The sequence below is a fragment of the Perca fluviatilis genome, chromosome 13, assembly GCF_010015445.1.
Source record: "Perca fluviatilis chromosome 13, GENO_Pfluv_1.0, whole genome shotgun sequence".
Lineage (NCBI taxonomy): Eukaryota > Metazoa > Chordata > Actinopteri > Perciformes > Percidae > Perca > Perca fluviatilis.
The window spans coordinates 38,336,529-38,355,743 of NC_053124.1; the positions used below are offsets into that span (position 1 = coordinate 38,336,529).

General features: G+C 45.8%; 1 protein-coding gene across 1 annotated transcript; it reads left to right on the top strand.

Moving 5' to 3' along the window:
- Positions 1-1,908: 1,908 nt before the first annotated feature.
- Positions 1,909-4,227, top strand: LOC120571056 (gastrula zinc finger protein XlCGF8.2DB-like; the record flags this gene model as incomplete). The annotated part of the gene is made up of 2 exons (XM_039819758.1): positions 1,909-2,770; positions 4,178-4,227. Coding segments are annotated over exons 1-2 (843 nt in total), but the record flags the coding sequence as incomplete, so codon positions are not given.
- Positions 4,228-19,215: the final 14,988 nt, after the last annotated feature.

The window sequence follows — 19,215 nt, forward strand, 5'->3', positions numbered from 1 at the left end:
TGACACTTTTTAAACGTTTTGCTTTAAATTCATGGTCAATAAACCTAATTTAAATGACATTATACCTAGTTTTTGAGTTAAATAGGCAGAAATTATGAATTATTTTGACTAATAGTTAAGATCAAAGGATGTTGAGTGAATCACAGACTGGTTTATGTCAAACAGTATCATATCAGTTTGATATCAAACTGGTTAGAACATTTTTACACCAGCCCAAACCTAGCATGAAACTGAGCAGAGCCTCTACCTCTCTAAATGGGGCAGCGAGTTATCTTACCTTCCAGCTCGGAGCTTTTCTCAGACGGACCGGCACAGCTTTTACAGCCGGAGCACAGTGGAGGCATGAGGTATTTTAGGGGTATCATTAAGATTTATATTAATAAATGTCTGTCTGTGTTTCAGATTTACCTCCAGACGTTCTGGAAGTGATTATTGGTGAAGAGGAGCAGCAGGAGTTGGTGGTTAAAGAAGAGGTTCCTCCTGAGCAGCAGGAGTGTAGCTCCAGTGTGGACCAGCAGGAGCCAGAGCCCCCCCAACACATTAAAGAGGAACAGGAGGAACTGTGGAGCAGTCAGGAGGGAGAGCAGCTTCAAGGGCTGGAGGAGGCTGATATCATCAAGTTCCCATTCACTCCTGTCCCTGTGAAGAGTGAAGATGATGAAGAGGAAGCTCAGTCCTCACAGCTTCATCAGAGACAAACTCAAGACATGGAAACAGAAGGTAATTGTGACGTTTTGAAGGAGAGCGGAGAACCTCTGTCAGGTTTGATAAGTCATGTTACTCTGTGTTGATTTGATCACACAGCAAACGTTAACGCTTATAGACAAATAATCAGTGCAACTTCTGTTATCTGAGCCAGTGGAAGCATGTAGATGTTAAACAGAAGAGGCACTCCGCATTTCATATTTGTCCGCTGTAGGAAAAAAAGCGACCGATTCTACTCTGGCTCAGAAGGCCAGAGTCTTTTAAGAACCACCGGTCACTTTCCCCTTTACTTATTGTGTTCGTTGAAAGGCAGACCAAGAAATGAATACTCAGGATTCGTTCAGTTAAACTATAACAATCTTTAGTAAAATGATATTGCAAACAGATCTTTCATATGCATATGGATCAGCCGCTCCTTCGAGACTTTCTCTCCCTAACCACCAACAAAGTCTTTCCGGGTCTGACCCCGGACCTTCCTTTTCCCTTTTCTTTTATTCATCTTCAGGTTCCTCCTTCCGCCATTGCGTGTGGGCTGCCACTTGGTTGGATATCACTCAGACTTTCTGTCTCCGAGAAGATAGAGCAGTTGCGCGCTAGAGATTGTCTGTTCCTTTAAGAGATTTTATTAGGTGCATTCTGTTCCAATTGTTTATTAAACAAATGAGGAGCACTTTTGCTCCACTAAATTTGAACCCGTCTTATCTTACACATGCCAGACAGGAGGAGACAGCGAAGCCATCCCAGGCTACAGGACATTCTTATTCTGAACCCAATATATTTCTACACCGCTCAGATGTTTATCTATAGACCCAAAGTAGTCCCTGTTCTTTAAGGTCAGGTTTGGATTCAAACCAGACCAGAAAATTAAATAAGAATTAAAAAACGTGTTGGGCTGAAAATTAGAATGCAGAAACGTAAAGAGATTTGAAAAGAGACTGTACTGTTGATGCTGTCTCTCTGTGTCTGTGTTAACGTCTCTCTCTGTGGGTTTCCCTGTTTCCTGCAGATGTTGAGCAGCTGTTGGTGGTTAAAGAAGAGGTTCCCCCTGAGCAGCAGGAGTGTAGCTCCAGTGTAGACCAGCAGGAGCCAGAGCCCCTCCCACACATTAAAGAGGAACAGGAGGAACTGTGGAGCAGTCAGGAGGGAGAGCAGCTTCAAGGGCTGGAGGAGGCTGATATCATCAAGTTCCCATTCACTCCTGTCCCTGTGAAGAGTGAAGATGATGATGAGGAAGCTCAGTCCTCACAGCTTCATCAGAGACAAACTCAACACATGGAAACAGAAGCTTATGGAGAGGACTGTGGTGGACCGGAACCAGCCAGAAACTCACATCCACTTTTACAACCAAAGACTGAAGACCAGAATGGAGACTCTACTGAACCTGAGACTGATGACACTGCTGATTGGAAGAAGACCAGAGAAGCTCAGTCAGATTTAAACTCTCTGAAACATGATTCAACGTGTAAGAAAACATTCAGCTGCTTTGAGTGTGGTAAAAGATTTGATCGCAAGTCAAATCTCAAGAAACACATGAGAATCCACACAGGAGAAAAGCATTTCAGCTGCTCTCAGTGTGATAAAACTTTCACCGAAAGTGGAAAACTGAAGAACCACATAAGAATACATACAGGAGAAAAACCTTTCAGCTGCTCTGAGTGTGGTAGATCTTTCACTGAACGTGGACACCTGAACAGACACATGAGAATCCACACAGGAGAAAAACCTTTCAGTTGCTCAGTTTGTAAGAATTTTTTTACACAGAGTGGAAATGTATCCACTCTGTGTATAAACATCTTGAAACATGATTCAAGATGTAAGAAAAGATTCAGCTGCTCTGAATGTGGGAACAGATTTGCCACCAAGCCACACCTGAAGAGACACATGAGAACTCACACAGGAGAAAAACCTTTCAGCTGCTCTGAGTGTGATAAAGCTTTCGCTGAAAGTGGAACCCTGAAGAGACACATGATGAGTCACACAGGAGAAAAACCTTTCAGCTGCTCTGAGTGTGGTAGAGCTTTCTCTGAAAGTGGAACCCTGAAGAGACACATGATGAGTCACACAGGTGAAAAACCTTTCAGCTGCTCAGTCTGTAACAAATCTTTTACAGATAGAGGAAGTTTACGGTCACACATGGCAGTCCACACAGGAGAGAAAAGATTCAGCTGCAGTGTTTGTAACAAAAGATTTGCCTGGCGTTCTCGTGTCAAAGCACATAAATGTGTTGGTCAGATGGAGACAAAAGCTGATGGAGAGGAGTGTGGAGCATCAGAAAGCTATCTTTAGTTTAAACAAGGGAGATGTGATGGAGGTAGCATAGGGAAGTTAGCCTAGCAAGGTGTTTCCTGTCAGGGAGAGGAGGAGTTTTCTCTTTGGAGCAAAGCTGAGATGGACATATTATGATCTGTATGAAACCATAAAAACTCACTTGTGCATTGCTATGTTCCAAGATAATATGATCAGTGACACCAAAATGATTACGGTCTTTTGACACGTATAGTGTCTCCTATGCCACTAATTAGGCCATGGTAAAGCTAACGAAGTAAAGAAATATAATGGTTTGATATCACCGGTGTGGTACACCAGGACATGCTGAGTACCCTCCAGGATGAAATAAAGTGAAATCATTTGAAGTAAACCATCTGTTGACTAGCATGTACGTTAGTAGTTATTGTCTGGGTCACAACGACCTAGGTGTACTTAAGAAAAGGAAGATGAGAGGACTGTTAGAAGTAAAGATATCACCAGTTCAGGTCCATCTAAAGATGTAACATGAGGTAACTGTGGGCGTGAATGTGTCCAACTGACACCGCCCAAAACGCTGTATAAGAAGAGAGTCATATGAAACTTAGATTCAGTTGTCTATTCGACTGACTATTGCCGGTGGTCAGTTGATGTGTCTGAGGAAGCTCGGTTTGTTTGTTAAAATGTAACAAATAAATCTGCATGGAGTGAATATCAACAGTCTCTGGAGTCATCATGGTGTCCTCGCATAGAAATAAAATGGATAGAAAGGCTATTGGACTGTTTGCCATGGTCATTTGATGGGTACACAACAAAATGGTGATTGTTAGTTGTCCAGTGACAATATGTGGGGCTGTAAACTACCTGCCATAAATCATTCTGTGACATCGCGGGAAAAATTTAACCTAAGCAACGCCACTAATAAAAACTACCTAAAAATAGCGTTCTTTTCACTGTTAGTCTCGTTTGCTGTTACAGCTCATTTAAGATCATATTATGAAAAATGACAGTTACAGAAACACTAAAAAGTTACTTATAGTCACTTTAATTACCTACTGCGCCACTTTGTGCTCAACAGCACAGTTGCATTATTTCACCACAAGAGGGCCCTAATATGTCAGTCAACAGCCTTTCCAACAGTTTTTGACTGACCAACCAGTATTTCTTTATAACAATCACAATCCAGGTGATAAGATACAGTTCCGCAACATTTTTCTGTTTCCTGCAGATGTTGAGCAGCTGTTGGTGGTTAAAGAAGAGGTTCCCCCTGAGCAGCAGGAGTGTAGCTCCAGTGTGGACCAGCAGGAGCCAGAGCCCCCCCCCCACACATTAAAGAGGAACAGGAGGAACTGTGGAGCAGTCAGGAGGGAGAGCAGCTTCAAGGGCTGGAGGAGGCTGATATCACCAAGTTCCCATTCACTCCTGTCCCTGTGAAGAGTGAAGATGATGAAGAGGAAGCTCAGTCCTCACAGCTTCATCAGAGACAAACTCAACACATGGAAACAGAAGCTGATGGAGAGGACTGTGGTGGACCAGAACCAGCCAGGAACTCACATCCACTTTTACAACCAGAGACTGAAGACCAGACTGGAGACTCTTCTGATCCTGAGACTGATGACAGTGCTGATTGGAAGGAGACCAGAGAACCTCAGTCAGCTTTAAACTCTCTGAAACATGATTCAAGATGTAAGAAAATATTCAGCTGCTCTGAATGTGGGAACAGATTTGCCACCAAGCCACACCTGAAGAGACACATGAGAACTCACACAGGAGAAAAACCTTTCAGCTGCTCTGAGTGTGATAAAGCTTTCGCTGAAAGTGGAACCCTGAAGAGACACATGATGAGTCACACAGGAGAAAAACCTTTCAGCTGCTCAATCTGTAAGAAATCTTTTACAGCGAGAGGAAGTTTACGGTCACACATGGCAGTCCACACAGGAGAGAAAAGATTCAGCTGCAGTGTTTGTAACAAAAGATTTGCCTGGCGTTCTCATGTCAAAAGACATAAATGTGTTGATCCGATGGAAACAGAAGCTGATGGAGAGGACTGTGGAGGACCAGAAAGCTATCTTTAGTTTAAAACTTTTCATGGATCACTGTACCGTGGACGGCACACTTTTTGGCTGTGGTGTCACTGTAATGTCGCTGTAACCTCCACTCATTAGCGTTTTTATAACTTTAAAGCATTAAATCTTCAAAATATACAGCCATGCGACACACCAATTGAAAGCTTAGCCTCTCATGATTCAATTAAGCCCACACAGAAAGCATAAGATGATTTATAGCAGTTACACAACTGTTACAAAGTAAGGCCGGTTACACACTGCAAGCGTCTCGCGAGCGTGGCGTTTCTGTTGCGTCTCACCCGGTGTCAGCTGCGTGGATGTTTCTGTGTCCTACACACCAGAAGCGTGTCTGACGCGGCGCTGCTCCTGCTGCTAGGTACAGGGAGGGCTGATCTCGGGACATAGCGCCGACAGATTCAAACTCTTAGAAATGGGTAAGTGGGTTGTCTGTGTAGCTGTAAAGAGCCTATACAGCCTATCTGATGTTGGACCGTCACTCACACTACGTTGTTATCGTAGCCTATCCTACCCTTTATATATCGTAGCCTATCCTACCCTTTATATATCGTAGCCTATCCTACCCTTCATATATCGTAGCCTATCCTACCCTTTATATATCGTAGCCTACTGATTTGACATTTGACAACGTCGGCAGTATTGACTGCAAAATATGTTACAGAATATTTCGTTCTCTATGACCGATGCAACATTTGAAAATATTGTCTCTGAAATTTTTTATTACATTTATATCTACATTGATGTCAAACATCAAGATGTCATTTATTAATGCATTCGTGTCTAAATGACATATAAACATATTTTCCTATTCTATTTTGCCTGGAAACGCTTCCAACACGCTCGCGTCTAACGTGAAAAATAGGCGTCGGTTCTATTTCTAGCAGGCACGCGTCTCATGCCGGTATGTAAGCTCTAACCTGTTGGGAGCTGAAATATAAACGGACACGCCACGCGGCTGACACGCTTGCGCGACCCGTGGAGTGTGTAACCGGCCTAACAGAAAATAAAACAATTCAGCTGTAAACTGCCCAGCTGGTGTCTACAGTCGAGAGGGCATGCATACCCTTTTTCCTTGTCCTTTCAGCCAAAAAGGGGTATTTTGCCCAAAACTTGTTTTTCATAAATCCCCAAGAGTCCAAGGAAATGTAATATCCAAGCCGTTATATCCAAAACGATCTGTTCGCCTCACAATGTTGAAGTTTCTGGCCGAATCACAACGGAAAAAACGCAAAACAGTTTTTCATTTCCACATTTCTATCACCGCTCACTTCTCTCCCCAGGTTTCTACATCCTCGATGTGGGCGTCACTGTACTCTCTAGGGCCTAAGGTTTCCATAGATACCTGGTATGAGCGAATCCGTCCAGGTTTGCCTGTGATATCCCCAATGGAAAGCGAGGATGCCTCTGACACCATGTCAGGCCCACGTGCAGACGATCGACATTTGCTCAGACCAGTTAGATATAAATGCTACAAGACCCGTCTACCTTTTTAGCGAATGAGCAGACAATTCGATTGATACCCAATTTGACCCTGTCAGTAAGGCCTCAGAATCACCCTGACACTTGTAACAAAAAATTGAGGGCTAGATTTACTAACACTAGCGCAGTTTGCGCTGCGTCCGTTTATGTGAGTTCGGTAATAGCACACGCTATGCTTCCACAGTTTGCGTAGTATTTATCAACCCTGACACCCATCAGGCAATCAGCGTCTTTCTCCGCCCACCATACCGTAAATTGCGCTGTAGCAAAGCGGTACTTGTGCTATGATACGGCTGGGTGCAGACTGAGATATTCCCACTGCTGATGCTATGACTGTTTGAAATGATCCTGATGCCAATATTTGTAATGTAGCGAGGAGTTTAACAACTGCTGGAATGGGATGTGAACGCTGAGTGGGAGATTCAATTTCATCTTTGATTTCTTCCAGTAACTCTAATATTGCATGGCTGCTTGGTCTGTAACGCTAAATGATGTTGTGTTCACTGACAAAGTGTGATTCTTGTGTTTAAAAATATTTTCAGCCTCGCCTATGTCTTCGTCTTGCTCAAATTACTGGTGCCATTTCACCAGCGGCATAAAGGTCTACGAGGAAACTCGACTGCGGCTGGTTTAGACCTGCTTTTAAGAGGCGGAGAATTTCCCCGCAGAATAGAGGCGCGCTCTTACTGACAGTCTTTGTAAATACCACGAATTATATAATTAGGGGCGCACTGGCTTATCCTCCCACCTTTTTGGGAGGAACTCCCACTTTCCCCACGACCCTCCCACGAACGCATATTGAAAGCGCAACTTGTCTCTTCTCGCTCATGTGGCAGACAATCTGCCATTTTACCCAAGTGCGCCCTGTTTGTAAATAGCCCGCATCGGTTACGTCCGTCTTTGCGACCAATTAACGCCTGGAAACAGGCGCAAACGGCTTGATAAATCTAGCCCTGAGTGTTTCCTTTCCAATGATGTCAGGCACACCCCAGAGTGTCAAAGTATATGGGAGCTGTACCACTTTTAATTTGGGTATGACAACCAAAAAGCATGAAATTTCAAGCGTTTCTTAAGAGTACAAGGCAGATGTGATGGAGGTAGCATAGGGAAGTTAGCCTAGCAAGGTGTTTCCTGTCAGAGAGCGGAGGAGTTTTCTCTTTGAAGCAAAGCTGAGATGGACATATTATGATCTGTATAAAACTATAAAAACTCACTTGTGCATTGCTATGTTCCAAGGTAATATGATGCGTGATACCAAAATGTGTATTGTCTCCTATGCCACTAATTAGGCCATGGTAAAGCTAATAAACTAAAGAAATATAATGGTTTAATATGACCGGTGTAGTACACAAAGACATGCTGAGTACCCTCCAGGATGAAATAAAGTGAAATCATTTGAAGTACACCATGCGTTGACTAGCATGTACATTAGTAGTTATTGGCTGGGTCACGACGACCTAGGTGTACCTAAGAATAGGAAGAAGAGAGTACTGTTAGAAGTAAAGATATCACCAGTTCAGATCCATGAAGACATCCAGGAGAGCCAGGAGAGCCTCCTGACGCAGCTCAGGTGACGTTGCCGGAGGGAATAAGGAGGAACAGTTAGACCCAGCGCCAACGGGTCAGCAGACCTATAATTTTAGACCCATTGGCAGTGGGTCAGCAGACCGCTAACATTAGACCCAGCAGCAGTGGGTTGCTGCATCGTGACTGGAGAAGGAATCTTGCGCACCCGCCCAAGAAGCGTGGTAAACGGAGGAGGCGAGGGACTAGAGCGGGCCTCCAGGTTAAACATCGCCGCTTATGGAAACATCACCATGCTGGAAACTGGATGGACTGTCTGCTCTTGGATCGTAACCTTATATCTCTCTACCAACCAGGCGTTGCCTGGTCACGGAGCCCCGCCAGATCATCCTACCTGCGGGCAGTGTTTCCGGATGCGCCCGGTGGATTGCTGAACAGGGATCCACCTCCCCTACACTTTGGCCGGGATCGTCTTGGCTTGCCTACGCTCAGCATTATCGAGTGCACATCCTCTTCTACCTGTGAAGATTCAGTTATCACATCTGTGAATATGTGCTTGTTAAATGCCCGCTCTGTGGCGAACAAGGCGTATGTTCTGAATGACCTGTTTGTAAGTCAAAACTTGGACGTTTTATTTCTGACAGAAAACTGGCAACGTAATTCGGAGTTTATTCATCTAAAGGAGCTGTGTCCTGTTGACTGCTCGTTTATCGGATCCCCGCGTCTGTCTGGCTGCGGTGGAGGACTTGCCATAGTATGGAGAAATATCTATCCCTTTCAGCTGGTGAGCGTGGAAACCTTCTCCTCTTTTGAATTGCAAATCACTAGAGTTGGTCGGATATTTATCGCCCCCCTGGTCCTGCTGGGCAGTTTTTATCGGAGTTCGCAGACTTTATGTCATCTGTTATTAAATTTGAAAAGTTATTAATGGTTGGGGATTTTAACCTGCACGCTGATGTTGCCGATAATCATGCTGCAAAAGATTTTCTTAGTATTACTGACTCACACAATCTAAAGCAGCATGTTTACGGGCACACATGCTGGTGGTCATACATTAGACCTTGTTTTCATACTAGGTCTGGAGGTTAATTCTATATGCTGTGAGGATATGTTTATTAGTGACCACAAGTGTATCTTTTTTTAATCTCTCTACCATTGCTGATCCCCCCCTGCCGGAAACGTTTGACATGTCGGTGCATCATTACTCAAACAACTGTTGAGCAGTTTATCTCCTGGTTTGGCTGTGATTTTAATTCTATGGGTAATAATGATGTTGAGCTCTTAATGCAATCTTTTAATGACCTCTGCTCTATTGTGTTGGATGAAGTGGCTCCTTTAAAGTTTAAATCTAAGCCCATCTGTAACTCCTCGCCTTGGATGACGGACGATGTGCGTTGTCTAAGGAGGAGGTGCCGTAGGACTGAACGCCTGTCGAAATCCACTGGGCTTGAAGTACACCGTATGTATCTTAAGGAGCTCATGCAGGATTTTAATAATTTAGTTAAGAATTCCAGGTCGGCCTATTTTTCTAATTTAATCTCTTCTTCCAAGAGAAACCCCAAGGTTTTATTTGCTACTATAAATAATATTGTCTCTCCTCCTGCCATTGTGACAACAATATGCTCGCAAGATGACAGTAATAGGCTGCTGTCATTTTTTATTGATAAGGTAGAGTCTATTAGATCAAATATTCAGCCTGGGCCACACCTTCAAGTAGACTGCCTTTCTTCACCTAGGCCTATTACCATTGAATCTTTCCAACCAATCAGCCTCCAGGAGTTGCTAAACCTGACCAAGAAAATGAAAATGTCCTTTTGTCAACTGGATATAATGCCACCCTCATTATTTTCAAAAGCACTTCCTGCCATTGGCCTTAGTATAGTGGCTATTGTCAACTCCTCATTGGCCACAGGTTGTGCCCAGTCCTATTTTAAACATGCCACTATCCAACCTATATTAAAGAAGCCTAATTTGGACCCAACAGTGTTAAAAAACTATCGCCCCATTTCAAAGCTGCCATTGTTGTCCAAAATTCTCGAAAAGGCTGTGGCTAATCAACTTACAGCTGTTTTAGAGAATTTGGAGATATATGACAAATTTCAGTCAGGCTATAGGAAGGGACATTCCACTGAGACGGCCCTGGTGAGAGTCCATAATGACCTTGAGATGGCCTCAGATGTAGGTCTATGCTCACTGTTAGTACTTTTAGACCTCAGTTCTGCCTTCGATACAGTCGACCACCATATCATGATTAAGAGATTACATGAATGGGTGGGCATATCAGGTGTGGCCTTGGACTGGTTTGCATCCTATCTCTCAGATAGAACTTTTGATGTCTCTATTGGGGATTGCCATTCTGCATCATCTCCCCTGTGTTAACCTTTCCTGATTGCTTCTTTTCCCGACCGTAGTCAGGAAACCAGGGGAGACTCGTTACCTCCAGGGCCGACGTTACAAGGTAAATAACGTCGGGGTTAAAATCCCGTTACTGGTGAGCGAAAGAATGAGCTTGGCTTTTAGTCTGGAGTTTTATTTTGAACTCATACACTGTGTACAAAACTCAGCTAACTTATTTAACCAACTCTGCTCCGGTCGCATTTCTCGTCTGCCTTCTTCCTCTCTCTTTTTTTTCACACATGCACGGAGCTCTCTTAAAGGAGCCGCAGCACCATTTTACAACACTACCCCCACTCTGGATGGATATTACAACTTAATTCCACTCCAGTAAAATAACAACTTTCTGTAACAGGTATACAGCCCTCGTTTGCAATAAGTCCACCTCAGAGGGTCAGTATAGGCCTAATCAGTATTTCACAGTCCATTACTACGGGGCAATAGTCACTGGTGGCGTTTCTCAATGGACAGAGGCAATCCTTCTTGCGGCGTAAGCATGTTGTGGTAGGGCATGCATATTACACAAGTCACAAGGTAACCTAAATAATATAGGCGACCGAAGCATCTAAATAATAAAAAAAATAACTGGATGGACCCAATAACTCCAAGGGTTTTTTTTTTAGCATGAACACATGTAAAAAAAAACAACTGTTAGCTACAAACAATATAAACATTTCACCCTCTTAAAACTTTTTTTTAAACTGAAAAGTTATCCTGACTTTTGAATTGTCCATGAGTCCAATGAACTTAGTGAGACACCCACTCTCCAAACCTGGCTGGGGGTCTTTGTTGACGACTTGGCCTTTGAGAACGACGAACCTGTTGAGGTGGTTCCATTCCGCCACCCCCACTATCCTGAGGGTCCTCAGCGGAATGACGGGTGGGGGACAGTGGGGTTACCGCAGCCTGTGTGTCCCCTGCTTGGTTCAGGATGCTACAAGAAGTCTCCTCCACGTTCGTCCTGGAGAACAGTCCGACGAGGTCTGGGTCTGCAGTATCTGTGTCCAAGGCTGGGGGTGACACCTCCACAGGTGTCCAGCCTTGAGCAAGCTCCTTTGCCCAAGAGTTGTCCAGTGAGTCACGGCTGCAATAAGGTTTCAACTGGTCATGATGAACCACTTTCGCTTTGGTCTTTGGCCCTTTTTGAATGCGATAGACTAGGTCATCCAGCTGCCCTAGGATGAAGAATGGCCCCTCATATGATGGGAGGAACTTCCTGACTTTATTTTTTACTTTCCTTGTACCCTTGATGAGATACCACACAGTATCTCCGACTTGATATTGCGTGCGGCAACAGTTCTTGTCATACTGTCTCTTTGCACGTTCCGCAGACTCGCCGAGCGCATCCCTGGCGATCTGATGTGCCAGCTCCAACCGTTCACGCAGGTGCTGGACATACTCGGGGGCCGTAGGGACAGTGTCAGAGTCAGGGGGCAGGCCGGTTACCAGGTCCACCGGTTCGCTGACTTCCCTGCCGAACATCATGTAGTTGGGGCTGAGACCAGTAGCACTGTGCCTTGTTGCTCTGTAGGCCATGACTGCATAAGGAATCATGAGGTCCCAGTCCCAGTGACAGCGCTCAGCTGTTGTGGCGAGGATCTTCTGCAAGGTGGAATTGAACCGTTCCACCTGGCCATCAGACTGTGGTAGGAACGGTGTAGTACATGTCTTTTCAACGCCAAACAGTGTGCACATTTTCTGGAATACTTGGGATTCGAAATTCCGACCTTGGTCGCTGTGCAATGTCTGCGGTGCTCCATAACGGCACACCCACTCCGAGGCAAGTACTCCAGCTACACTTTCGGCCTTATCATTTGGCAGGGGAAACGCCTCTACCCATTTTGTGAAGTAATCCTGTATCACAAGCACATAGCTGTTGTGACGCTCTGTCTCATTCAGTGGCCCCATAATATCCAAATCGACCCGCTCCATGGGGGCTCCTACCCTGATGGTTCCCATAGGGGCCTGCGGTGTCTTGCGGGGTCTGGCTTTGGACGCAGAGCTGGTGCAGGTCCGACACCAGAGAGTGACATCCTCCCTCATCCGGTACCAGTAGAATCGAGTTTGAAGCCGTGCTACGGTACGCTCAACACCAAAATGTCCACCAATTGGTCCATCATGCATCTGCCTCATGACATCAGGTTGGAAGACACGTGGTAGCACAATTTGTGGATAAAACTGGGTGTCATCCAGACAATAGAACCGCCTGACAAGGATTCCATTTTGGATGTAGAGCCGCCTCCACTGGCTCCAATATGTCTTTGTGGCTGGACTGCATGGTGAGACTGCAACCCATGTGGGCCGCTCTCCACCAGCCTCCATCCAAGCCCTGATAGGTGCAATGTCAGAATCAGCTTCCTGTGCCTGCTGCAGCTCCTCCGGGGACCAACCACAGAAAAATGCAGCCTCACTGGTCTTAGCCACATTAATCTTCTCTTTGGGTTTGAAATTTACCCCCACTGGACTCTCCATTGTCGGGGCTAACGAACTTACTACCCCACTGGACTCTCCATTGTCCGGGCTAACGAGGCCCTCTACCCCCACTGGACTCTGACTCGCCTGGCTGATGACAGAGTCCAACTCACATTGCACCGCTTGGTGGCAGACAGTCTTTGGATAAAGGGGGGGCCCTGGCAGCTTACATGGGCAGGATTGGCGACACGGCTGCCTGGAGAGGCTGTCGGCGTTGTTGTGCAAGCGGCCTGGACGATGGATGATCTCAAAGTCGTATTCACCCAGTCTCTCCAACCATCTGGCAAGCTGACCTTCAGGCTCCTTCATCTTTGTCAGCCAACGGAGACTGCTATGGTCCGTACGCACCGTAAAAGGACGCCCCAGGAGGTACTGTCGAAAATGTGATGTGAACTCCACTACGGCTAACAGTTCGCGCCTTGTGGTACAGTAGTTCTGTTCAGTTTTGGACAATTTGCGGCTCCCGTACGCCAGCACACGTTCCCTGCCCTGCTGAGCTTGGGACAGGACAGCACCAATGCCAACGTCACTTGCATCAGTGTCCAGTATCATGTGTCCCTGGTCTAAAGGATAGCCCAGAACTGGCGCGGTGGTTAGCAGATGCTTGAGTCTGTCAAATGCCTCTTGACACTCCGTCGTCCACTGGAACCGAGCATATTTCTTGGTCAGGGCGTGGAGGGGCTCAGCTACCGTGGCAAAATCCTTCACGAATCGTCGGTAGTATGATGCCAGGCCGATGAATTGACGGACCTCCTGGACTGATGTGGGTGTAGGCCACTCCTGAACCTTCTGTACTTTGGTGGGGTCTGTGACCACCCCCTGTTCTGAAACTATGTGACCCAGATAGGCCACTTCACGGCGGAAGAGGCAGCATTTTGCCGGCTTCAACTTCAGGTTGGCTTGCTGCAACCTTTCAAAAACTTGGTCAAGACGCTGAAGCATCTCCGACACATCCCGACCCAGTACAATTATGTCGTCCAAGTACACAAGGCACGTCTCCCACTGCAGGCCAGCCAACACATGGTCCATCAGCCGTTGGAATGTAGCTGGAGCGTTACATAATCCAAACGGCATGACATTCCATTCAAACAGTCCGTTCCTGGTGCAGAATGCAGCTGCTCGGCGGGCTCGGGGGGTCAGATCAACTTGCCAGTATCCAGAGGCAAGGTCCAGCGTACTGAACCATTTGGCAGTGGAGAGGGTGTCCAGTGTGTCCTGGATACGGGGCAGCGGATAAGCATCCTTTATTGTGCAGTCGTTAAGTGCTCTGTAGTCCACACAGAGACGGTAAGTTCCATCCTTTTTACGCACCATCACGATGGGTGAAGCCCAGCTGCTGTTGCTACAACGGGCCCACCCAGCTTCCAGGCTCTGCTCCACTTGTTGGTCAGCATCCTGCTGCTTTTCCCATGCCATTCGACGTGGTGGCTGCTTGACAGCAGCTCCTGGCCGTGTCATGATGTCATGCTGCACCAGGCTTGTGCGGCCAAGATCGCTAGGTCCAGTTGAGAATACACCGCTGTAGGTGCACAGCAGCTGGGCTAGCTGGAGCCGCTCCTCTCGGTCGAGCTCTGCTGCACTCTGGTTGTAGAGCTCGTGCAGGTGCTGGAGAACAGTAGGGTGCTCTGACTGCCTGGCCTTGGCTGTGATGTTGGCCGGCTAAAGGGCTTCTGCAGGTTGAAGAAAACCCGCAATAACTCCCCGTTTTATGGTTACAGCTGTATTCCCAGGATTACAGCATCACTTCCCCTTGTAGGTGTTCTTTAATATGGGTGTTACCTCTTATAACATACTCCAATCCAGCCTCGACCACCACAGTCCGGGCGACTCTCACCGCGTGCGTCCTTGGTCTGCTCATGGCGTGGAAATATGGCACCTCTTCCCCAAACAGTACGATGCGGCTATTTCCAAAATCAAGGCGTGCTTGGGCCTGAACGAGGAATGGATGGCCGAGGAGGGCCTCTTCACCAGCAATGTCAGCCACCAGGAAAAGCACGCTCACCTGTCGGTTGTTGATCTGGACGGGAATGTACGCCTCCCCAATGACAGGAACATCACCAGGCCCAACCCCCAGCAGCGTCTTTACAGTCGATGGCTGAAGTGATGGTCGAGCATTTGAGTGGATGGCGTTATAATGGTGCAGGGGCAAAACACTCCTCCGCGCCCCACTATCCAGAACAGCACAGATCTCCAGTTCCTGAATTGTCAGATGAATGCTCATTTCCTGACTATGCGCTTTAACGTGGAGCACAGTGGGATCTGGGCTCTCATGGGAGGCTGCTGGAGGCTGACCTCTGGTGGTCCTCCTTGGTGAAGGGCAATTACTCTTCATGTGACCGATGCCTGAGCAGTTGTGACAGCGAATTTCTTCCCATTTAATGTCCTTATAGTTTTTACGCGGGGCTGGTGTGCGTTGAAATCCACAGTGTGCGTTGTTGTTAGTCACAACGGCACCTGTCCCCCCATGTTCAGCTCCTTCCCTGACCATAGCAGTGCGTGGTTTCTGCTCTACCAGGCTGTGTAGCCCTGAATGCATGAGGCTGGTGACATGTGATGCTGCTCGCCTGGTGGTCTCATAGAGACGGGAAATGTCGTAAGCTTGAGCTAGTGTGTGGGGCCGCTTCTCTAACAACTTCTGCACAATCTCTCTATCCCCTATTGCATGAGTGAAAATTTCAACACCGATGGCATCCTGCTCTTTCTCGGTCCTGTCGCTGTAAGCCACTGACACTTTGCCGTATATGTCATCTCGTAACTCATGGAGAGCCTCGTCTGGCATGCGAACGCGCTGTCTCAGTTCAATAGCCACTGCAGCAGCATGCTCTGAAGAGGGGCCATAAGCAGTTTCGACTTCCTCCACCAGGCGGCTGTAGTCCCACTGATGTGACCGTGGATTCCTGTGGACGATTGCCCCTGCTGCACCAACCAGGCAAAACTTTAATTGGATTCTTTTCAGTCCAGTTATTTGCCTTGGCACAGCTCTCAAATCGGTGTAGGAACTCCTTCCACGGTGTGGTGCCATCATACTGGCCAGGACGCAGAGTGGGGACTCTTTCTCTGTAATCGTAGTCATCCTCACTCTCAGATGAAGGCTGACGTGTAGGATGGGGCCGACAAACACGTGATTTACGCTGTTTCACCGTTGGGGAGAGGGGGCCAATCCGTATTCCTGGATTATCATTTTGCTGCAATGTATCACCAGGGTCAATGTCTTTGAGTGCATTACAGCCAGGTGTGTGCCACTGTGAGCCTGAAAGGTTTGGGGGATGACAGGAGACAGGAGTGCTATGAATGAACCTCCCTGGGTGAGCAGAGCCAAAGGGGTTTGTACTGGGCATTGCAACAGTGGCTGCTAATGGCACTGCCGGCTGCCTACAAACTTCATCCGTATGCCGCGATGTGAGCATGGGTCTCTGCAGCGCCGTCTGTCCCACAGTCTCTTAACACATCATTTTTGAATGGATTAGTGTCTGATAACTTCAATGGCTGAATGGGGAAATAGCTTATTTCACTTGCATTCTGTGTTAATGTATCAGTCTCTTCCTCAAGAAAGAATGGGTTATTTTGTCTTCTATTTTTGGTTGAATATTCGGTTTTTATTTCCACTTCATCCACGGCAGTCAGTGACATGGAAGGGTTGGAGTGGCTGGTCATTTCCCTGAACATGTGTTTACTTTCAGCCGCAAGACGCTGACTGGAGGCTGCCATCTTGGCTATCTTCTCATCAGTGTAAGAGAAGCAGGCACGGTTATGCTAACTCCTCCGGTTTATCTCACCGGTTATTTTCAGTGTATGCTCACTACTGCTGCTCTTGTTGTACTTTTATCAGTCCCTTCGTGGTCGCCAGTGTTAACCTTTCCTGATTGCTTCTTTTCCCGACCGTAGTCAGGAAACCAGGGGAGACTCGTTACCTCCAGGGCCGACGTTACAAGGTAAATAACGTCGGGGTTAAAATCCCGTTACTGGTGAGCGAAAGAATGAGCTTGGCTTTTAGTCTGGAGTTTTATTTTGAACTCATACACTGTGTACAAAACTCAGCTAACTTATTTAACCAACTCTGCTCCGGTCGCATTTCTCGTCTGCCTTCTTCCTCTCTCTTTTTTTTCACACATGCACGGAGCTCTCTTAAAGGAGCCGCAGCACCATTTTACAACACCTGTCTTGTGGTGTTCCACAGGGTTCAGTGTTGGGCCCAATATTATTCATTTTATATATGTTGCCTCTAGGCCAGATTAATCGCAATTTTAACATTTCTTATCATTTTTATGCAGATGACATACAGCTCGATTTTACTTTTAGGCAAAATGATACAGCCAAGCTTACTAGGCTCCTAGATTGCATAGACGCCATAAACAACTGGATGGCTGAAAGCTTTTTGCAGCTGAAACCAGATAAGACCTAGGTTTTAATCATAGCACCAGACAGTGCTATTCTTCTGATCAAGCAGAACATTGGGCCTTTGTCATCTGTGGTCCGGCCCAGTCAAAGGAACCATTGAAATTCACATCAAATCATTGACCAAATCCTGTTTTTTTCACTTACGCAATATTAGCAAATTAAGGGCTGTGGTCTCTCAGTTAGAACTCGAGATGCATCCATGCCTTCATTTCCTCCTGTATTGACCATAGCAATTCACTTTTCTCCTCACTCAATAAATCTGTCCTTCACCGCCTGCAATCCATTCAAAATGCTGCTGCTAGGCTTCTTACTAGATCAAACAGGCGCACACATATCACCCCTTTACTCCCTTCATCCCAGTGTTGTAATGTAACGGAGTACAAATACTTCGTTACTGTACTTACGTAGAAATTTCACGTATCTGTACTTCGCTATTTAAATTTATGTCAACTTTCACTTTTACTCCACTACATTTCCTAGATAAAATGTATACTTTTACTCCGTTATATTTCCACTAAGCATCTTCGTCACTCGTTACTAAAAAATAAAATTCGAAGAAATGTGTGCGACTGCAATAAGGGAGGTTTGGCGAATCACTGCTGCTCCTGCATTCCGCACGCCGCGCGCTCTATTTCAGCGCTTGTTTGTTGCTAAAGGAGGAGGACGCACAACTGGAACCGCCATGGAAGCACGAGCACCTACTGGAGGACCTCCCGTTACCGTAGACGACCACCCCGACGATAGCGGTGAACAGGGTAGTGGTGAAGATAACGTCATACACCCTTGGCAATATTTGCAAGAAATGTTTCTGTACATTGATGTCAGCTCTAAAAATATGCTGTTTGTTCTTTGAACTTAAGAGAATTGTGCCTGAAAAGTCCTAGAAAAGAATGTGATTTTGATTTGATGAGTGAGATTAAGAAGATATGGGAACCCTGAATATGCTTTATGCTTTACTATAAGAAAGCTACAATAAAGTTCACAATAAAAGTTCTAACCGCTTGCTTTTAAAAAAAATATATATATCAGATACTTTAAGACTTTTACTTAAGTAATATTCTAAAAGGTAACTTTCTCATCTACCAAAGTTTTTCTAGTACTTTATACAACACTGCTCCCTTCACTGGCTTCCTGTAACCTACAGGATCCAATTGAAAATTCTCACCATAACCTATAGGGCTCTACATGGTCAGGCCCCAGATTATCTTGCCAACATAATTCACTTACACACCCCTTTCCAGTCTCTCAGGTCTGTCAATCAAAATCTGCTATCCACGCCACACACTCGTCTGAAGTTCTGACGCTCTACCTACCAGCATTAGGTTTGCTGAGAATGTGGACTGTTTTAAGGGACAAGTGAAGACTTGTTCACTTGTTCAGGCTAGCTTTTGGGTAACCTATGTCTTTTATTTATTTGATAATTGTTTCTGTTGTATTTTGTATTTTATTCTACTGACTATTTTTACCACAGGCTCTGTATTCTGCAGACCACTCTACCTCTGTCTCCTTTTAAAAACTCACTCGCCCCTCCTCTCCATGAAGTACAGCTGAGCTGACGGTGCATACAAACTATATCCCAACATAGGGTCTACTGCACAGCCAACTCCAGACTATACCCCAACATAGGGTCTACTACACAGCCAACTCCAAAAACCACCGATGATAAAAGTAGACATATCTAAATATCTGTGTGAATGCGTGCATATAAACTAAAATATAGTGCAGCCAATGTAAATTATACATTATTAGCAATACATAATAATAATCTGTTAAAACAAGCTTGACGCACCAGGATCGGTTTTCTAGATGACAATGTATGTTTATTTTAAAACGACCACAAGTAGATTAAATGTTCATAAACCGCATAACAGCCAAAAAAAAATTCCACAAAGTAACTGACTATGCAAAATCTTTC